Source organism: Coptis chinensis, chromosome 3, assembly GCF_015680905.1.
Source record: "Coptis chinensis isolate HL-2020 chromosome 3, ASM1568090v1, whole genome shotgun sequence".
NCBI lineage: Eukaryota > Viridiplantae > Streptophyta > Magnoliopsida > Ranunculales > Ranunculaceae > Coptis > Coptis chinensis.
This window is the reverse complement of record NC_141458.1, coordinates 29,992,319-30,014,896: the sequence shown is the minus strand read 5'-3', so window position 1 is coordinate 30,014,896 and position 22,578 is coordinate 29,992,319. Positions and strand designations below refer to the sequence as shown.

Here is a 22,578-nt window from a genome sequence, read left to right as displayed (position 1 = left end):
AAAAATTAAATGCACATCCAAAACCACGCATAACTAAAATTACTTTATAGAGCAAAGAAGAAACAATGTTTAAGGGCATCATTTGAACAAAACATAGAACGCTTATAGTACGTGACCTTGTTTGAGTCCCAAAAATATGTCTAGAATAGTGATTAATAGAGCGAGAGCAAAACCTTCAAATAAACCATGCCTAACAAGTTGAGACTTGGCTTGAGAGTAAGCTTTAATAGTTTATTCTAAACAACCCTAATAACTTCTGCACATCAATCTTCTAGGATAAGCCTATATTTTTTCCGCTATTCTATAACTGATATGGCATGAACCGCTCCTCCACTATCATGTAAGAATCTCTCCTTCGCAACTTCATGTATATGTACAGACTTTTTTGCATGCGACTGGAGTGAGCAGTAGTAAGCTGACTGCTGTAGCATTGATATAAATAGAAACTGAAAACTGCATATGATACACATTTCTAAAAGGGATGGCATAATGACATTGTTGTGAAGGATGACTCTTAAAAAGATAACTCTTTTCCTAAAATTCCTCATCACAAAACTCTTTTCACAGGACTAAGAATGAAATTTCTTAGTTGATCATTTAACTTATGGCCTCTTTTCTGAGGTCGAAGATACCATGAGCAAAATAGACATAGTTTTTCTTTTTCTTTATTCTAAGTAACCTACGTGACCATGTCTAAACAAATGATCCAACCGAGTAAAATCTTCTTAGGACGTGGTCAACCAAAGCAGATTTAAAGAGAAGCAGTTTGCCCTTTTTAAGCCGACTCCTTATTTTGGTATTTCTAACAAGTCGAATATCTCCAAAATATTCTTCTATTCCGCCCCCCACAGTCCCACACACACTTTCTCTTTCTTGTGTGTATAGCCAGCATCTTGAAACAAACGTAGAGAGAATTATCCAATATGAAGCTCCAGACTGAAGCTCGCAACCCTCGTAATCAATGAACTTTCCTATTCTTACTCGCATAAGCTTGGGCTGGTCGAAAAACGACTTCAGTCTGGAGCTTCAAGCAATTTGAGTATTTTATACACATCAAAGGGTGTTAAAATTTTCAAATCGAGGCTTCTTCATTCAGCTATCTTTTCACTTGTACATATATAGACACACACACAAATTCTGCAAATGAGTACACACTAAGGCTGTTCAAACTTCATAACAAACAGTGTCCAAATTAAGTTAAATTAAAGTTCATACTTAAAGAAGAAAAACGGAAATCAAACAGGAAAAAGAAAAGACATGCCGCTTTACTTTAGAATCACCTCAACTATACATTGATGATACACCATTCTATATAACAAACCCTAGGCATTGCTAAAGAATGACAAATAAACAGCAACAACTTACAAGATTATGGGAAAAAGAAAAAGAACTAGTATACAAAGAATGGCGTTGAATCATGGTGATCCAGCGCTGAGGCTACTCTACATTTCTGTGCTTTTTAACTACCGTATGGAACTACAAATATACAAAGGGTGGGAAGTGGCGCCCCACCCCATCCATCAAGCGAACTATCATTACATAACTTACCAGAGAAGCGCTACAAAGACTCAATTGGCAGTGTTAAGTTTGTTGACAAAGCTTCCGAGGGTTGAGAAGAATGTTGATCATCTACAGGTCTGTTGAATTTGAGTACAGACTTTAATCTTCTCTCCACCTCATTGCTTAATAGATCCATCTCCTCAAGTATCATAGAAAAGGATGACTTGCAGGAATCTTCATCCCTGAATGCAAGGGTCCATCTGCCATCAATCAAAGACTTTGTCTTTCCTTTCCCAATGACTTCAAGGTTAAAGGAATCCACAAAGGGCAAAGTGGATGGACGAATGCGCACGTGCAACCATTTTCCATGCTTATCATCTATCCGGGGCTGAAAGAGAGACATGTTGTTTACAAATTAATGCTAAATTCTGTTCTTGATACAATGAAAAAAAATAAAAAGCAAGGAATGTAGTCTAAGCATTAGGAGCCGATTCAAATATCAAATAAAGAATTGCCAGTCGGCTATATTAGAATGTTTAATAGTAGTATTAAATTAAAATATATCAAGCATGTTAGAATTAAATACACTTGCGCGGGACGAATAATTTCTTCGTATATGAAAATTGAATTGTGAGTTTGTGACTTATTAATTTAATTTCATGCATTATGCATGACTATGATAGTATGATGAACTACAAGGATGATTGGTGAAATTAATATATTTTATCCACAGCTTCTACATGTACGTTGACATGTTTATCCACGGTTGAAATCTTATAAGAGTATTTTATAAATATTTTATAACCAACTAGGGGTATATTTTCCTTCCTAATGCTCTTCCTTCATTTTGGCTCCACGAACGCACCACCTAGGAGCCCTACTAATATTCAGAAGGCACTACTTCAATTCCATTGCAAGCCCCCTTGACTATAAGCGAACTTAGTGAAGTACCAAAGTCATTGCGCGAACGAGACGCTGTCTTTCTAGGTTAGGCTTATGGAGCCCTAAATAATTTTTAGAGTTCATAACTTTTTCCATATCCAACTAAAGGGTGTATTTAAATTAATTTATGAGTTCGCAACTTTTTTTTTTCTTTACCACTAAAATAATGCTAAAATAATGCAGGACCCCAATCATATTACAACCAAATGGTGGGCTAAGCAGGCATCTGCATGGTGACTAAGACATACCAAAAATTGGCACCCCAGAGCCCACTCACCTAGCTTTCTTAGCAAGGCCCTGAGGAAAGCGGTATTACATCCTAATTGCAATGTTACAAAATATCCTGATTGCAATGTTACAAAATAAAAGAATCCTAGTAAACCAGAATATCTTGAGTTTTAGTCATCGAAGCCCAATCAGAAGAAGCTCCCTGAGGCCAAGAATAACCTGGCCTAGGTCGCTCTCTTCATGATAAAAGAACCCACTATTTCTTTCCTTTCACAAAGCCACCATGACCGACTTTGGATGTGCTTCACAAGCCAACTAGCCTTGACTGAGAGAGAGGGTACATAATAATTGTGTTACCAAAAGCTTCTCTGAGGCGCCCATGTCTTATGAAAGGAAGGAAAGATATCTCTCAAATGCTTACTGAGCAAGAGATGGTACATGATCCATCCACTTCTTTTATGTTGTTGCATAAAGGGAAACTACTTGATCTTTCTAAGACCTTATGTTTCACATATAAGTTAAAACTATGATGATAATGGAAAATACACCTGGTGTAAATTGAAAGCGGAAGCAAACTTCAATGTTAAACGCCAATGAATTTTAATGAAACAAACACCTAAATCTAGGTTTTAATCTTCAAACTAGAAGAACACTTCTCAAAGAAATAATATTCAAGAATAACCACTAACAACAGGGGTTAACAAGCCATTAAATAGGAAAACCCTAATTCTAATCCTATTCTTAAATCTAATTGTACCTGAAATAGGAAACCTTACTACTAAATCCTAATTAAAACGTGGTTCCTGATTTAGAAAGTAGTAATAAAATAGCATAGCAACTAAGTTGTTCCAGCAAGTCTGACATCAAGCTAATGGCGGCAGCTATGCTCCTGCATCAACACTTGTACTATATATAACATTGTCGTAACTAGGATCCAACTTATAGTAGCACAAGAATAGTTACTGTGAAAGGCAGCACTTGACAGTTCGCATATTTTTCCACTCCCATGTTTGGTTCAGTTGATAGTACTCTTATTTCAGCAATCCATATTACATATTAAGATCTATAGCTATTCTTACTTCCATCCAAAAAAACAGTGAACGAGCAGGCTCAAACTGAGCAACACGAATACAAACACTATTTTATCTTCATTTTAGGAGTAAATAGTTGTCTATCGTAGTTTTGATCATGAACATGTTTTTAGGTCTTTTCAAGCTTCTACTAATCCCTACAGTTCCCAGGAAATCAGTTTCAGTCGCACTCAACTTTCTTATAGGTTGTAAGAATGTCAAATTCCTGATAGAAATGAAAAATCCGAAGACGAAAATCATCAAGCAGAGGGTCACCAACGACAAAAGATAAAGAACATTGCAGAAAGTTAAATGCTAAAATTCATAAAACGCACAGCAAGGAACATGTGATGAATAAAGAATAAACTTGCACTGCAGTCAATTAAATGTGAGATTGAGAGTGAGCACAGCAAAGAATATAGCTTTACATACGCTAGAGCCAGCCAAGGGTGCTGCCACACGGACAACTCCATGGTGCTGCTTGAGTGGCAATTCTTCTGCAAGGAGAAGCCACCCAGATATTTCCTTAGAGACTGCCAGGAAGAAGAAGTGACGCTCTTTCCCCCTCTCAAATGCAATTCTACAAGGCACTGCATCCACTACAAATGGCAACATAGCAGTGAGCAATGACATTCTTTATCGCAGAAAAGACGCTAACTAAACAATTCTTAGAAGAAAATCAACGTACTTTTTTTTATCGGTAAAATTCACTATATATATAAAATAAATATACAAGATTATCCAATCTAAGTAGCAAGAGGCTACTCAACTTCATACAAACACCCCAAGTTCCCCAAATGACACAGACCTACTCATCTCACAATCCCATCTCAATTACACAAAGTCTAATAGGTTTACATCCTTAAACAATGGATCAACACAAGCCCAATCAAATAGAATTTCCTTGACTTCCGATACCAACTTATGCATTTCTCTTTCTTTATCCTCAAATTTCTCTCCTTCCATAGTGTCCATACAATGGCATTAGGAAGATGATCCACAACCCATTTGGCTTTATTAGAAAGTGAAGCCGAAATAATATCCTTCCCCCAAGGCATCCTTGATATTCGATGGAGGCACCCACGCAATGTTGAATGAGTTGAAGAATAATGCCCAAAGTCCGAAAGCAAAGAGACAATTGAGAAGGAGATGATCCCCACTCTCCTCCGTCATTTTGCAAAAAGAACATACATCATCAATAACCATACCCCTCCGATTCAAGTTATCAATAGTTGGAATCCTACCCAAGTAGGCTCCCCAACAAAAGAATGCAACTTTAAATGGGATAAAGTTTTTCCAAATCCACTTATACGGGAAATTGATGATCCTCTCATTTTGTCCTCAAGCACCACCGAAGCATAGTCCTTTGCCAAAACTTGATAGAACGACTTCACCGTGAATACCTCTTTATTATCCCACACCCATAGTCTTTTATCCACCTCTCCAAAATTCATACCAACTTGGTGAATGGAATGTAATAGGTCTTCATATCTTCCAATCTCCCAATCATTAAGTCCCCTTCTAAGTGGCACATCCCATTCCACCCCGTTAATACCTCTCACCATATTGTCTGAAATGACAGACCTTTTGTTAGAAGCAAAACGGTATATGCCACTATATTGTTCTTTAAGTGAGGTTTCCCCCACCCAAATATCATTCCAAAAAGAAATTGACTCCCCGGTACCGGGACGAAAAGTACACCCTTTAGCGAAGGCATCCCATCCAAAAAGAAAATGATTTCTAGGTTCCTTTGCCACCCATTTGCTCTCTCCTCCCCCATACTTCTCCACCACCACCTTCCTCTTCTTCCCCATATCTCAAAGCCACTTGCCCAACAAGGCAACATTCATGAGTAGCACATACTTGCAACCCAAACCACCCTCTTCTTTTGGAAGACAAAGCCTATCCCATTTAACAAAGTGGATCTTCGACTTATCACCTTCACTACCCCATAAAAACTTTCTAAACAACTTTTCCAAGTGTTTCACTACCCCCAAAGGAACTAGAAACAACGAGAGGTAATAGTTGGGAAAATTACAACGTACTACTCTCATCATTATAGATAAAAGTTTTTCCAACTGAAAAATGAAAACAGACCTAAGTTTATCTCAGTGCCAGGCTTCGGACAAGCAACATCTAGACCAGCAATTGCTGCCCGGGACTTCGAAGAGAGATCAACTGAAGATAAGATAGGGGGCTGATCAGGTAAAGCACCTCCTTCAGAAAATATTTGAAGTTGATGATGCAATACAAAAACCTGATATGAAAGTGGAGGAAAATAAATTAGACACCAAAGTGGGTTAAAAAAAACAAGTAAGCATAACATAGAAGTATGTGAACATAAATGGAAAGCATGTTTTTACGTAACATAATACTTTTCCTAGTGCAAGCTGTGAGCCTGTGACAATCTACAAGGCCATAAACTCATGATAAAAGTGCAGTAAATTCTTAATGAAAACCATAAGCTAAATACACAGGTTCACATTTTGGCCTCGCTCTGCACTCAACGGTTTCTTATGGCAAACTGAATAGAAAGAAACGATGCCAAGTATACAACTTTATGAATGCCTAGGACCTAAGAGTCAAAGATTAAGACCTCACTCACTAAGTAACTAAGAAGAGCCTAAATAATGGTTGAAAGCCTCATATGTTCCAGTGTTCCCATGTGGCTATCTACAATATTACACTCTCAATGGTTACAAAAATGAGATTGAGGAATTCTTTTGCAAAATTTACAGTTTACCCTAGTGACTTGAGTTACAACAGCCCAATATTGTGATATGCCAATATGTACCAAAACACACACACACGCACCAACACACAAATGTATATATAATAAGAAGATCCAATTGACTATACCTTCACCCTCTTGCACATTCTTTCACCAGCTGAAAAAGTTGACTCCCCTGTAAAAAAAAAATTATAAGTATGTTGTAGTCATCCATGACCCAAAAAAAATACCTTAATAGGCAAAAGCACAATTAATTAGAGTTGATCTAACCATCTGAAGCACAACTTTGTTGTGGCAAGAGCATGAACTTGGGCTCTTTCTGGGGAGATGAAGCCTCCATAGCTACAATTCATAACATAAATTTGTTAGATGTTTAAAAGTTTAAAACCACGCCATGAAAACATATAATATTAATCCATCACTTAGAGAAAGCAGATGAAGTCCTAATATTCATTACCCTTTTTGCACTTCTTCCACTCATCAGTAAGGATAGTTATAAGTAAATCAGACCAAATTCCTTTAACTTCATCGAGAAGACTATTACAGCAATTTCTGTACGAAACCTGCGTGAAGGAGATATTAAAACTTTTGCAAAAGAATGTGACAAGTCATTCAAAGAACGGCATAACTGCATTATTGAGTTCCTCAAAAAGTCTATGGAAAGTGTCTGCTGAAATTTGTCTAAAGCAATGTGTTTCTTCCATGACAATTATGTCTCCTCAGTGTGTTTCTGAATTATATTTCGTATGATTACCAATCAAATAATATATAGGATCTGTACATACTTTTTATACCACATTTTATACTACACCACATATAAAATCCATATATTTGTACACTTATTTGGCTATTTGCCATATTTTCATTTCTCCCTTTTTTTTATGAAAAATAAGTTGGGATTTTAGCATTCACCAGGTTTTCACTAAATAACCATTCTATAATGCACACTACGTCACTACCCTGTTTATCCTCCCTTACAATAGTACTTAGATTTTCATCAAGCTGAGGATTAAACATCATTACAAATTGCTCCAAAACAGACGATCTATTGTACACAGAGATGCAAATCTGCTCTCTGTATAAATATATTTAAGCTCTATGCTTTCAAACACAGGCATAAGCTGCATAATAGCCATTAACAAGTTCAAACCATACCAAGGAAAATTATTATTGTTAATTCTGCCATTTTTGCTATGATTCAGGAGAATCTGTTGCTCACTCTTATCATTTTCCCTTGTTCTTATGCCTTTTGGAACTAATTTTCTTCAATCTGGGTCAATCTCTTGGGTGTGTCCTCCTGTTTATGATCTTTTGATGATGTGATCTAGTCTATGGTCCCCCACCTGCACTAAGAGGAAGTTGTGTAGTATCATTCCCTTTGCGATACTATGGGGTATATGGATGGAAAGAAACCGGAGACATTTCGGGGATAAAAGCCTTGACATTGCACATTTGATTCTTCACATCAAAGGATTGTTTTTCCTTTGGTGTAAGCGGTGGAAGAGTTCAAGGAGATACCATTTGGGTCCTCTGCATTTTCTTGGGAGGATATCATCCGAGATGTTTAATCACTGTTGTATTTTTGCTTTTCCTTGTTGTCTTTTGTTTTTCGGTTCTCAGTAAGATATCTCATCCTATATTGTAATTATCTCTTTTATATAGTTTATATATATATTGATTGTTTACCTCTTAAAAAAATAAATAAATAAAACAATGCCAAGCGTGGTTTTCCACATAGTTGTCAACTTGTGAATCGTATCGAGAATTGTTTTCCTTTTTTAGCAAATCGTGGATCGTATCGAGTCGTTAATCCTAAGATTCACAAATAAATTACATATTTGTATTTATAATATATTGTTCATGTATACAATCCATTACTGTAAAATTTTAACGTCCATAAATAGAGATAGACCACCTGTGACCCTGTTCTTAAAGAAAATAGTATGGGTCACGTTTAAAAGAAGCCTATCTGTAATTCTTAAGTTAGATATTTACAACATGGCACAGATAAAAGAAGCCCAGCCAACTTCTTTCAATTAAGATAGGCCCAATTTCTTTTGACCCACCAGTTCATGGGATCATGAGTTAGTCAAGAGTACTTAACTTACAAACCCTACATCTTATAACCCAGATCTGCTTTGCGTTAGCCACCAGCCACCCAAAACAAAAAAAGGAAGCTGCATGGAGAAACCAGATCGAAGAAAAGCAAAGAAGAAGAAAAACAAAAGTCCGCACCTTTCTTCTTCTTCTTATTTTTTTCTTTTTTCTACTCAGATCTCTGCACTCTTTTTTCTTGTTTTTGAGAATCATCGAATCATAAAATAGTGCGATTCCTTGCGATTTTTGCAAGCTACGAGTCACTGATACGATTTGACTCTATGTCCTTCCGACTCGATCTGAATCGTACAATTCAACTCGGGAATCGTACGATTTTGATAACACTGGTTTTCCACCTTATTAATGGTTTGTATAGCTCTTAAAAAGTCTCCACTTCTACCTTCAGCAACTTCATACTGATAGCAGTGACCTATTATCTTCATATGTTAACACTATTTGTAATAAGAATAAATAATTAAATATATATGTTGAAACGTTTCACATGGACACATGGTTCAACTGCATCACCATTCAAATTCCATCAAACATTCACCTAATAGTATAAAATGAAATCACATATAAATGTTTACCATTTATGCATTTTAACTTTTCATAATACTAATTTTACTTTTGTTATAGGTGGACGTTGTATGTGTGAAGTCTTACAGTATAGTATATATGTTCTCGAGCCTCTCCACTTATCACCAATTGTGTTTTAAGTTGGATGCTCATAATGTTTAAAAAGGTATAAGAGCATGCTATGGTGTTTGGCCCAAAGGGCCCGTTTACTCCATGTCACCCAAGCAGCACCGGCTCACCCTATGGGCAGGTGAGGGCCTCACCATGGAAGGGGCCTCAATGGTATAGCCAATATTAGTTAGGATACTTTTTGTTCTTTTTTTCCTCTCTAGCCCACTGCATTTTTTCTACTGGCTCAATCCCTTGTTATATATAACAAAGTAACAAACAATAATTATTCATTAACTCATCATTTAATGAACCATTAACACTCGCTAATTCAGTGTAACTCTTAGAAGGGGCCTCTTTCATCCTAAAAAGGTGTGCCATATTTGACCATAAAAAAAAAAAAACAATTCGTATTGGAAGGGGCCTCCTTTATACTTTCACATAGGGCCACAAGTTGTCTTGAGCCGGCTCTGCACTCAAGTGTGTCCACATATTAGGCTTGTGTAATGGTAACGCCACACCAGAGGGGGCGTGTTTAGACGTTTGTTATAGTCGCACATGGGATATGTGAAGCTTGCATTATAGTATAAATGTTCTTCGGCCTCTCCACTTATCACCAATTGGTTTTAAGTTAAATGCTCATAATGTTTAAGAGCTTTACTTTTCTATGTTGATATATAATATACTTACTTTCAGCAGTTGAAGATGATGACTATTAAACTCTGCTTCACTGTATGGAAGCAGCTGGCGTAAAAGCCAACCACCATCCAATAATGACTCTGCGGAAATATTCGGCCTGCAAAAAAGGCTCACCAATGCATCGAGCACCTACATAAAAATAAAAACATTCTATCAGTCAAACCTTTAAGCCGCCAACTTATATACTTCTTTCCTTTTTTCTCAATGCAGTTACTCTAGTAATAGAACCAAGAACCTTAACTAATCAAAATCTAAGAAAAAAAGGTGAAGAGGATGGGGATGGCGATGGCATGTAAAAAAATAAATACCTGGCCTACAATAACAAAGAATTCTAATCTAATAACATATTTTCTCTACCCATGGCATGTGTATTATCAACCTTAGAGAACGAAAACTAAAATTGACAGGAGACAAAGAGAACCTGGAATCTATGTACACGAGGGCTCACTCCCACTTCTTTGCAAGAACAGGACAATCCATACTGATCCTGAATGAGGAAGGAAAAAAGAAATGGAAGACAACCTTCATAAACATACAAGTAACGTAGATACAATATATGATTAATCAAAAGATACAACAAAAGAAAAAAATAACCAAATCTTGATAAAAATCAACAATTTGAGTATGAAACACAAAGGCATACAGCGGATCCCTAATTTCACTTGGATAGTTATTGATGAGATTGTGCGTAACAGGATATGGAACTTTTAGAATTTATGTTGTGTTGATGCTTTTTAAAACAGGGACGCAGACTTAGAGTCATACATATTAAAGCTAGATGCAGATTTATTGAGAAAAGATAAACAATAATAATAATAATAATTAAAAAAGAAAAAAACAACCTAACTAATAAGATGTACTATACAACGTTTGACTTATCACTTAATCATGTTCTTTCACTTACATGTTTTTTCATCAATAAAAGGTACTATACTAATATAATGAAGCAATTACATCAACACCAAGAACAACAGTAACAGCCTACTGTGCAAGGATCAACAAAAGATCCTGGTATACCAACCAATATACCCCACCTACTTAACGCTGAACAGACCAAACAAGGAAAAGAGAAGATACCGAAACCAAATCACAATCACAACTGAACCAAGAAATTCTAAGAAACAGAAACAGTAAAAATATTTTTAAAACAAGACAAAAAAAAGAGGCTAAAGCCTAAGTGGGATCTTCCCCATTCACGTCAAATTCATTTAAAATGGAGTGGAGGATTGTGAAAAACTAAATCAGTATTTTTAAGAAAGAATCAACAGCAGTTGGGGACACGTGCACACACATTAGTACCCATAACACGTACTATAATGAAGACAGGAAGAAAGGACGGTGTCCAGTGGCCCAGTGGTCAAGCTTGGGGAGTTAGGTCCCAAATTCTGGGGTTTAATTACCACCTTCACATGGGAAGGAGTCTTTAACTCCGTAGTAACTTCTTCTACTAGTACTACACTTGTAAGAGATGTAATTATATACATCAATTAATGAAATTGAATTTCATTGATAAAAGAATTAGTAATCTAAGATTATAGCCATACAGTTAGTATGTCCACCATTGACCTATAAGATGTGACTGGCGTTAATGCACGTGTGTGTGTGTGTGTGTGTGAGAGAGAGAGAGAGAGAGAGAACCTTAAGACTTTGGAGAGAGATTTCGAGTACACCAGCAACACCATCTTTCACTGAGATTTCTGAGGAGAAAAGCTGCTCTTCATCTGGACCCCCACCCACCAAAGCTTGCTTCAGGCATACAGCAAGAAAAGCACTATATCTCAGTTAAACAATACAAACTACAGTCACTCTTACTGTTCAAGCATAATGATAACAAAAGATGTGATGCACCCTTTGAATACTACACTATGCTAACAAGTAAAAACTAATCGCTGAACTACACAAAAGATACTTAATGTACAAATGAGCAGCCACAAAGGACTTGAGAACAGAAATGAATTCTCACTACTGATGGAAAACACCACACAAGAGGGGGACTATTAGCAGTAGAAAACAGTAACAGTTTATGAAGAGAGAGAACCCACTCACTGTCACACACTAAAGAAAAGGGATGGGAACAGACACTCAAGAAGGAAAAAGTGAACGAAAAGGCTAAACCTGGATACACAAGCAAAAAATAAATAATTTATATGATATAAAACCGCTTCTCCGTACAAAGTTCTATTTGCACCTTTTCCCTAGTTTGATTACTGATTACCATCAAACTCCAGGAACAATGATTTTGTAGTTAATATCTCATTTTCCTGTTTATTGCTTCTCTAAGGCCTTCTGATCTCCAAATATACCATCATGGACCTCTTCAGGAAATGCCCTTTGGTTGCAAACTGTTTTGAGCACATTAGAGAGATGGTCATGGAAGACTGTATTATTCGTTCTCTGGAGATGCTGATGATGTTCATTATAAGTAATAGAAACCTTCTTATAAGAACAATTCTTCTTTTTTCCCGACCGATAGACTAGCATACCAATTAATAGAGGGAAAAAATACATTACAAGTGATTTACCATTATATTATGGGGGATAAAACGTAGAACTTCCCATTTGGTTCCTGTTGTGATGCCATCAAGTTTTTCAGACATGAGGTTGTTTAATTCAATAATTTTCTTCTTTCTATTTATGTGGCGTTTGTCATCCAAGTGTGGGAAAATATTGAATAATTTTCTTCAACATCAGGGCGCAGGACATAAAGGTGCTTTCTTAAAAGGGCGATGTGCCTGCAGTTGTTGTTCTACTTGCAATTATAAGAGGTGTGTGGCTTAAGACATCCATGAAGTTGCACAAGATGATTTCTTGGTATTTGAAAAAAAAAATCAGTGTCGAAGCTAAACCCTTAAGAAGATTGGTAACACTAACATATAATTTACAATGAGTGGCCATTTACTAAAATCTAAAAACTACCAAACATATAGATAACTCATGAAATGGGTAATAGAGATCAATGGTGGAACTCAGTCTCCAGTTAATGACATAAAGTTAGAGATTTATTGGAATATTGGTAGTGCAGAACCTTCATACTTTAGGTCACTAACTTAATGCAGTTAAAACAGTATCAGCAAAGACTAAAGCATGACATGTTGATGCCAACACCAAAGGTCAAAAGAGAAAACACGATTCAGATAATTGCTATGGTTGATAGTGACCAACACCTACCAGCAAAAGTTTCTTATGTTGTTTTCTTTGTGGAAGAATTCCAAGAGCGTCAAGCATTGATTCATCCAGTTCTACAAAAAAGAATTGGACTTATAAAGACCAAGACTTTGGGAATTACAAAAGGAATACTAAATTTAATAATTTTATAGATATTACCCTTTGTTTGCAACAAAGTCGCCAGGACGCTCAAAGAACCCAAAACTTGTACGTCATTACCATCAAGAATATAAGATAGCAGTGCTTCCCTGCAAAATTCAAAGCGCGGATGAGCAACAGACCCACATTGGGGGGAGAGAGAGAGTTAACAATTTCCACCTAATAAAACCTTTCCCAACATTATACTTGTCACATCATTCAGAAAGATAGAAATGCAATTGAGGAATGCCTAAAAGTAAGAAGAGTACTTCCAGCAATGAATTTAAGCTATGTGCACAGGAGGTGTTTGACATAGCACAAAATGTACTATTTGGTGCCCAATAGAAGTTTTTCCTTTTCTTTGGAAGTATCAGCTTTCATGCAGGAGCCTGTTTTAAAGAAACTAATACATACAGAACTATATTAGGTCCATATGTATCTTTGACATCTATAATGCCAGAAATCTCTCCCATCGTTTTGTCTTTGCATCATTTCCAACACATTGACAATGCACATCACTTGAGAGTGTAATTAGGCCTAAACAATATGGTTTGAGCAACCCTGCATGTTTTGAGGTTATCTCGACAACAATGTCCACGGGTTGTTGTACTTCTTTTCCCATGTTGAACCACACTTCAGTCTCAAACTAAAAAGGTGACAAAGATCCAAGCAATCACCAAAATCCAACAGAAGGTAGAGAACCATCCTGATTTTAGAAAAAGAACTTCGCTAAGACATGCATACCATCTCCTCTACCACAGCATCAGGACTAGCATAATGACTTCTTCACATCAATAACATTGCTAAAAGAAGATGCCCTTTATTGTGCCTGAAGCCGTGAGCCGAACGACACAACTTTCAGGTTTTTAGCTACATCTCAAGGTTGTTTTAGGCATTACTATGCTTGCATAGTCCAAAGGGCAGCAAGTGAAAAAGTTCCCTACTAAAGCAAATATTTTACCTAAAAGCCAAACGCAGACCAACACCACAATGTTGCAAGGAAGAATCTTCCACTGGATGTATTTGAGAACTGGATAAGTTCTGCACGCTAATCCTTAAACCAACATGATTTGCTTTACTACCATGAGCATCACCATTCAAGTGTCCGTTGTCAATAGAAAAATCATGATTCAACCTAACACCCTTATGTTTGGCATCAAAGATTTGAACAAGATCCTGTGGACAGCAGAAAAGGGCAGCAGCAATACTGTTTGCCAAATCCTTTGTTTTAACGATGCGCAAGATGCAACAAAGTAAATACAGTGAAGTAGTAGCACTGATCTGTGTTCCCTGAAATTGCAAGCTACCAAATTAGACTGCCTAATGGTTATGAAATACATAGATTCAGATGCAGCACAAATGTTCTCACTTTAGTTGGCTCCATGGTCAAAGAGGGGAGAAGCAATGGAAATACCAAGAGCTGCAAAATGCTGTCTGTTATTAGTGTTCCAAGATTAGGAACCCCAGCAGATATAGCATCACTAATATAGTATAGATAGTCTTCGATTTCATCAACTGCAGAAAGAATGCATGAAGTTGATTCTGGACCCGATTTCCTGAGAGGCATGTGATGTTTTTGTTAAATAAGACAAGCATAAAAACTAACAACGAATTATTGCGCAAGTTTAATCCTATTATGTGCAATACATGATGCATTCAGTGGCTGAATGAATTGAATTGACTATCAATATACACTTACTTTGCCGCTTCGGAGACCCTTTCATCCAAGGTAATGCACAATTTCCGAAAATGAGTAACCAAATTCAAAAAATAATCTGCTAGAGGGGTGCTGGTGACATATCTATTTACACATTCGTCTCCAACTGAGAGTATGAAAAGGAAAACAAACTCAGGTGAGAATGCAATACAACTTTCAATTTTAAAAATTTAAGTACTACAAAAATATAAAAAAAGGGAAAATCAGGAACTTACCATGATAGACATTAAGTGTCAAAGCACGTACAGCAATGCGGACCATGTTCTCTTCATGGAAAGCAAACCGTATTGCCTCAATATATAATGGAAAAGAAACAACCTCATCCTGCAAACAGGCGCACATCCACCCACACCCAAACTAAATTAAATTTAATGTATAAGTGAACTAAACAAGTAGATAAGAAGAGAAGGAGAAAAAAAATACAAATTATAGGTATCATACAATAAACAACATACTTGTTAAAATGATATGTATCACACTATTGTATTGAAAATTTTATGTATTGCACGATACGGGAGCATATAGGAACATCCGATATCGGGCAATACACTTAAATAAAGTAAATTTTATCCGAAAACAAGTTTTTGAGAATTAGTTTTAATTTTTCCTTCTCTTTTCTAAGCTTTAAAAAGCCCATCTTAGGTTTTAGTTATGATAAACAACAACCCTAACCTAAAACAATCTTTACTTACTCAACTAACAACTAGCTTTGCTCTTTATGTATAATACTAATTTGGGCCCAGTGGTCGAAAATAATGACATATTATACCATACATAGTACTATTGTATGTGATAAGACTATTTGTATTCGTTTGTAGATGAAACTTACATACACACGCACAAACACGTAGACAATAGTATAATTTATTTTAAGCGAATCATACAATCCAAGAGACGATTCGATACTCGGTGCACTAAATATGAAAAACAATAATATGATACCTACTGAATAGGTTGAGAAAACTTGTAGCAGAGTCGATCAATAAAAACAGTAACAGAACAGTAAGCAAAAATGTCAACAAACTGAAATCCAAAAATTATGCTTTTACAAAGACACCTGAGCATCATTATATTCATGTATAGGGAGGAGCATATCCGCGAGACAAAGATTAAGGGGTCATTGCTAGAGGGAATTCTAAAATCCGTCCTCAAGAACTAAGACCTGTGAGGTTCACTCCTCAAGGAAGAGGTTTTGATCTCGATGCTGTGCCAAAATATTTCCAATGATTGGCTTGCAAAAAAATTCTGAGACTCATACGGCAAAGGTTTGAGGAAAGATGTTGGCAAAGCTTAAACCTCAAGTCCACAGGTGGAAGAGATGGAGTAGAGACTAAGAACACATACTTCAAGATTTTTCCCCATTCCTCTTCCAAAAAAAAACAAACAGATGTTAAACATACCCACTCTACCTAAATTATGTTTTCTACTGACCTAACTCTAATGTAAGTAACAAAAGGTGGGGTGTGGAATAAAAAATTACAAAGAAAACTTATATTAACAACCCTCTAGTGTAATCTACGGCTCTACCAATGTACACATAGAGCATATATAAGTTCAATTATCTTTTGTATTTTGGTATGTTTACCCAAGTCTGTGAGTGGACCCATACTTCATAATTGAGCCTTTTTTTAAGAAAAACCTCTTCGTGTTATTAGTTGTTGCTTACAGCCCAACAACTACGTGTTAAATAAATGAAAACCACCCCCAGCCACCCCTTTTCCCCCAAACCCAGTGTAAGATGGTATCGAACCCAAGACATCCTAGTACAGTAACCAGGGTCCTGGCCAGCCGAGCTGCTGGACAGTGACACTACTCGGTGCGGATCAATGATTCTTCACTGAGGCTTTCACGCGCCAACCACAACCTAGTTCCCTACTTTTGCGTAATATATTAGTCATGGACAAGACGTCAGAAACTAATCAATGTCATATGAAATAATGGTCTCCTACTATGTGTCCATGCCCTTCAAATGATTAGATTGAATATGCTGATTAAATAAAAAATTACTGTGGAAAAATAATATAAGCTGCAAATAGATGCATTTAACTAAAATGAGTGAACTTTGTCTACAGATATCCATGAATATTCAAAGGAGAGAACAAACTTAGTCAATTCGAGTCAAAAACATTTAGAGACTATAAAATGGGAACAACATCGTGTCAGAAGCAACTGTCAGTATAAAACTACACATCCACATGGAGTGAGAACAGTATCAGTCCCGTGCTTAAGTTGTGAGGGTTTGAACTTTGAAGTGAAGATTTCAGAAGAAAGTTCAGCTTGGGCACTGGGAGTGACTAAAGATATAAAGCCTAGTCTTCATAACAGCTCATTAATTTGGAAACATTTAGTCAATCGTATTATACGGCTGTACAAGGCTATAACCTATTAATATTGACTTCTGCATCGTGTCATGACTACTTTTGCATATGCTTAAAAGTAAATTCAGCTTTCAAATTAGAAGCACCAGATTTTGAACTCTTTATTTTGGTTTTTTCGTTAAATGAACCAACCATTTTCATTTATCTCAAAAAATATTACAATTTATCTCAAGCCGCCTCCTGTATCACTTCAACCAAGTGCCCCACAAAACTGAGTCCAATCTCTACTGTTTACAACAAAGTATGTTGTTAGAGCTCTAAGGGGATATCTCCCAAACCAATGGAGTTCTATTCTGCCCATTCCCTTTTTCAGGAAGTTTCTATTATGCAAGTTATTTTCTTATATATATTGGAGTGATACAAGGCTAAGGTTGTATCCTCTTTTTCTCCCATTTCTCTCCAAACTTTCTTCTCCACTAACAATAATATAATTTTACTTGTCATATACTTAGTCGATAGAAAGAGAGTAAAAGAGTTCTCTCTGGCATAAGAAGTTCTAAAAAATTTGTTATTTACAAACAACCCACCTACCATGGTTAAACCATCTTTAATTTCTGGGTGTCATACAACAAAAAGAAGCAAGTTCTTATGCTGAACCAGCAATATTATAAACTGTAACAACCTTCAAAGTTTTTGTACAAAATCCATAATTCATGAAGTAACTTCAAGCATCCGTATTCTACAATGACTGACACTATTTTAATACTGAACCAGCAATATGATAAACTGTAACAACTAACAACCCTATTGGAGGTTATGATAACATGTAACAGACTCTACGATGAGTAAATAAAAATAATTGGTTAATTGCAAGTGGAAAAGGGAAACAGGAGAACTTGATTTTCATCAGATCTTCCATCTTACTGTAACATTTTATTATTCAAATTCAAAACCAAGTTTCACATTTGTTTTTATTTAAGGCGGAAATTTCAGTCCAAAAGCAAAGCTATGTTTCTGGCAGAGAAGTCAAAGAGGATGAGAATCATGCACCAAAAAAAATTGTTTTTGCTTATTTTGCTTTAGTACAAATTTGGTTATGAGACTAGAAAATAGGGCAGGGTTGACCAGGGTAGGGGGTTGGAAGTAAATATGTAACTAGACGAGCTTTTGAAAACTTTTCATCTAAAAGAGGACTCTTTTACTCTTCTTATTGCCTGCATATAGACTACAGAAAGTTGCAAGAGTAACACAGTAAGAACAGTTGTTATCAACTTAGAGACCAGTGGAAGATACAGTTTACATAGTATGCCACAGAAAAACCCATGAAGAAAATATAAATTGAACAAACATACATTTTGAGTCTTCACAAGCAGAGAAATTGTATTTTTGTTCAGCTTCCCGCTTATTGCCCTTCAAAATCCACAACAAAGGTGATAGGTGTTAAATTGAGCACATAGGCGATTGAGAGAGAGTAAATATCGCACGTAATACCTACAAAATCAAAAAACTAAATGCAGGAAAAAACACGTAGTAACATCCACAAACCTTAAAAATGATATGTAATATGAAAGTAGCTCTTCATTCCGGAAGTCAAAGGAATATGTTATAAGGTAGTTAATGTGCTCATTACTGAAAATGTAATCTGCAAAATTTCCACATTGGAAAATCACCAATCAATTTAAATTACAAGAAATAGCTAACTGAGATGAAATAAAATAGGCCCACCATACTGCCATTTACTTACAGATGGCATGTTCACTTTTGAAATTTTGAATCATAATGCTCATTGTCTGTAGCAACTGAAGTGCAACACTTAAAGTCCTACTTATTTTCAATATACGTACAAACTCCCCCATGATCTGCTTCTCCATGAAAAATCTGCAAAAAAAAAATTATTATATGAAAATAATCACCAACTGAAAAAGGGATGGCGAAGATTACAGAGTATGAGAAATCTTACTCAAAGAAGGTTGGATCATGTTGGTCACCGTATGTAACTAACTCCGCAATTGATCTTAGAGCCTCAATAACAAAATCCTTCAAAATAGGACAGGAGGAAGGTGAGAATAGTTGAAATATGAAAAAAATCACTAATCCAAGCAGAAGCTGCCACAGGTATGCGAATAATGCATAATTATTTCCGTATTGGAGGAGTAAAACTCATTTACCTTGTTTACTTCATTGACAATCTGAACCTTTTTCAGCTGATCAGTTAAATATCTGGCATTAAAAAAGATAAAATATTTAAACAAAAGCAGTAGATATATACACGTCAGTGCAGTGTACTGAAGCTCCAAAAACAGCTTCCAGAATTGTTTGCATTCCGCATGATGCAAAACAATTCTAAAGAAAAAATTTCCAGCGAATGTTATTCAAGTATAACACAAAATTCCATCCACAATGGGTCTTTCATATAAGAACGTGGCCGTCTAGGGCCGACTCTCTCTGAGGTCAGGTAGTTGAAGCATGCATCTAGTTTGGTCATATTCATTTACAAAGGATAGACAAACTACATATACAATAGAGAGCCCTAGTTTCCAAACTTAAACCATTTTAAAAGGATTGCAATGCTAAATGAACAATGTAATTAATTGCAAATAGAGTACAGCAGAGCTCATTCTACACTCCAATTTACAACTACGTGGAATCGTAAAAAAATCTAATTATATGAAATAAAGAAATTGTAGAGATAAAATAACGAACCTGAGTTCTTCCAAGGAGAATCGATCTCTGGATCTCCAGAAAGACCACATACTTTTATTTATTAATTAGTTAACCAATCAACATAATAATAACACCGTCGCCAATTCTAATAATAATATCCGGGTGTTGATTATTGAATACGAAAGGTTTTTTTTTTTTTTTTTTTAATATATTTAAATATATGAAATTTAAGAGTGAGGGTAAAACACAGCTTCCTCAGTTCGGGGGAATGTTTTCTGTCGGTTTTGGCCTCGGGTTTTTCCGGACGATTATTTTATTTTAAATGGAAATATGGGTAAGTGGCAGTCCACGTGGCTCGGAACACATATTCACTGCCCTGCTGAAATGATAAATAAAACCCCTCAAAATTTCTTATTATTGTTTGGTCACAATAGAAAATTGGCCGACAACGGAGAAGATGAGGATTACCAGATGTTGATTTTCTTTGAGTGAAAAAGGTTCCACGTTCCCTAGGGTTAAATCCATTACATAACCGATTGTCCGATTAGATAAATATGGTATCTGAAACCGACCCAACCTGATAATATTATACCAAACCAGTCAGATATATTGTTTACCCAAAACTATAAATCAATCAAATCCTAAATTATATTAATTAAATTTATAAAATATACATAAAATTCATCATAAATATTATTGAAAATGTCATCTTAAACTCAAAATTGAACCCATTACGAAATTGAAACTAAATTATCATAACCGAAACCATTTTGGTTCGGGTTATCCGAACCCATTGACAAGCCTTACTATTCCATCCGGTCAACTGAGTAGCATAGTCACAAATTCGAAATTCAACAATGATGAAATCGTTAATTCATACAAATTTATTTAAAAAATAAGAAACCGCATAAATAATTAAAACATAAAATAGTATACATTGCATAATTGTGCATCATGGCAGGATTACTCCGAGCATATATCAAATTCAAAATTTATAAATATATATGTTAAACCTTGTTATATCTTAGGATATCCTATAAATAATTGCAATTTAGAAAAATAAAATATTAAAATAATATAATATAAAATTATCTATCATCAAAAAAATCGGAAAAAATAGCTAAAAATCAATAAACATCGAGAATTAGGAGACTTTAACTATTTTTATTGTCGTTTTGAAATTCAATAACTTGTAAATTCAGAGATTTTTTACGTTTTATTGAAAAAATTGGAGATTTTTGTGACCATACAGAGTAGCCTATAAATCCACACCAAAACTGATATCAATGGGTTTTGTTTCTAATGGATATGCAAAATATGCTGGATGCTTAGGGTTGGGCTTGCACTTCTATAGCAAAAGGAACTCGTGGGCTTTACAAAATGATGTTTGATGTGCTCATGTGCACTAGCCACTAGGAAACCACGAAATTGGCCTAACTCAGTGTATAACAGTGTCCCATCAAGCCCACACTCGCCTATGTTTTGAAATGCTAGAAAAGTGTAGTGTTTAGGCTGCGGCTCTCGAGCAAGTCGTTGTAAAAAACAAATGGCGCAGCCAATGAAGCACCACGTCTAGAAAGTAGAAACCGAACGCGCACGCACACAAGTTCTCCTTCTCTATCGAATATTCCAGGTGTTGTAATAGTCTCTATAAATAACCCCTTTCAACCAACCTACCCTCCATCAAACTTATCTTAATTCCAACTTCTCAAATTTCAGTTTCAAGTTTCAACATCTCTCATTTGTTCTATTCAAGGAAAAGCCATCAACCTCCCCCCCTAAGTCCAAACTTTAGTAAAACACTTATAGTTTTTTATCTCATTCTCTTTCTTTCTTGATCATATTAAATAGACCCCAACATCTTAAGAAGCTATCTCAGAAAGTTGGTGAAAGAGAGTGAGGAAGGATGTGTTTAGTGTTTGTGTGTGATGAAGAGGAAAGAGTGTTAGGAAGACAAGCAGCACCAGGATCATGTCCATATTGTGGTGGAACGGTACAAGCTATGGATGTGGAGAGTGCATGGAGGTTTTGTTGTGTACCTCTTTGTTTCAAGACCAAGAGAAAGTTTTATTGCACCATGTGTTCTAGACGTTTAATAATTATCAATGAATGTTCAAGGTGACGATCAAGTATCAAGTGTTAGTTCAAGTAGAGGCCGGCACGGTAAGATTTGTGCTAGCTTTGTTGCAAGAACAAGTTTCTGTCGTGGGTTTGGTCTTACTGATCATTTGGATTTTGGAATCATGTACCTCACTTGATATGGTATTGATTGTGGGGAAGTTATGTTGTTTTGCATCTTTGGCTTTTGTTTAAATGAATGATAGGAGGGTCTACCTCTGATCTTCATTTCTTTCTTTAATTCAGCTTCTTTTATTTTTCCTTGTAATGAAAGTATGAAACACAATTCTCTGTTTCCTATTCCTTTTTTTGTTTTGGGCTAAGCTTGATTATATGAGGACTTAAGAGGATTGATTGTTTAAATCTTAACTAAGATCCCCCGACTCCTAAGGCAGTAAGGTCAAACAGGGAAATGCCTTCACCGCCAGAAGTCGTTGTGAGCTACTGTGCACGTCTAAATTTAGCAAGTGTTAGCATACTTAGCTGATCAAAACAAAAATAAAA

At 35.9% G+C, this 22,578-nt stretch overlaps 2 protein-coding genes across 5 annotated transcripts; one reads left to right on the top strand and one right to left on the bottom strand.

Moving 5' to 3' along the window:
* Positions 1 to 1,244: 1,244 nt before the first annotated feature.
* Positions 1,245 to 20,342, bottom strand: LOC147509088 (CLEC16A-like protein). 4 transcript variants are annotated; one of them, XM_086601382.1, is made up of 21 exons: positions 19,996 to 20,342; positions 19,461 to 19,512; positions 19,253 to 19,329; positions 19,037 to 19,170; positions 18,838 to 18,934; positions 18,645 to 18,702; positions 15,190 to 15,298; positions 14,957 to 15,080; positions 14,627 to 14,813; positions 14,219 to 14,547; positions 13,279 to 13,367; positions 13,123 to 13,193; positions 11,593 to 11,700; positions 10,376 to 10,441; positions 9,946 to 10,083; positions 6,929 to 7,034; positions 6,742 to 6,813; positions 6,600 to 6,646; positions 5,838 to 5,997; positions 4,173 to 4,339; positions 1,245 to 1,888 (listed from the first exon to the last, which is right to left on the bottom strand). In XM_086601382.1, exons 1-21 carry the CDS (start codon positions 20,043 to 20,045, stop codon positions 1,559 to 1,561), a joined length of 2,571 nt encoding a protein of 856 aa, XP_086457508.1. In that variant the 5' UTR covers positions 20,046 to 20,342; the 3' UTR covers positions 1,245 to 1,558. The 4 variants fall into 4 exon arrangements, with proteins under 4 accessions (XP_086457508.1, XP_086457510.1, XP_086457511.1 ...); XM_086601384.1 differs by having other exon boundaries at positions 4,169 to 4,339; positions 19,996 to 20,248; XM_086601385.1 differs by having other exon boundaries at positions 4,169 to 4,330; positions 19,996 to 20,248.
* A 1,284-nt stretch (positions 20,343 to 21,626) lies between these two features.
* LOC147509087 (uncharacterized) lies at positions 21,627 to 22,374 on the top strand. The gene has a single exon (XM_086601381.1). The coding sequence runs from the start codon at positions 21,863 to 21,865 to the stop codon at positions 22,076 to 22,078; it is 216 nt and encodes a 71-aa protein (XP_086457507.1). The 5' UTR covers positions 21,627 to 21,862; the 3' UTR covers positions 22,079 to 22,374.
* The last annotated feature ends 204 nt before the right edge of the window (positions 22,375 to 22,578 follow it).

What these genes read in the sequence shown, in the direction of transcription:
- LOC147509087 (XM_086601381.1), top strand. Translation starts at nt 21,863, where the DNA reads ATGTGTTTAGTGTTTGTGTGTGATGAAGAGGAAAGAGTGTTAGGAAGA.
- LOC147509088 (XM_086601382.1), bottom strand. Translation starts at nt 20,045, where the DNA reads ATGTGGTCTTTCTGGAGATCCAGAGATCGATTCTCCTTGGAAGAACTC. An exon ending in TGCTTGTGAAGACTCAAAAT is followed by an intron (nt 15,299 to 18,644) that starts GTATGTTTGTTC and finishes GCCTGTTTGCAG; the next exon opens with GATGAGGTTGTTTCTTTTCC. An exon ending in ATCATCTTCAACTGCTGAAA is followed by an intron (nt 7,035 to 9,945) that starts GTAAGTATATTA and finishes TCCTTCACGCAG; the next exon opens with GTTTCGTACAGAAATTGCTG.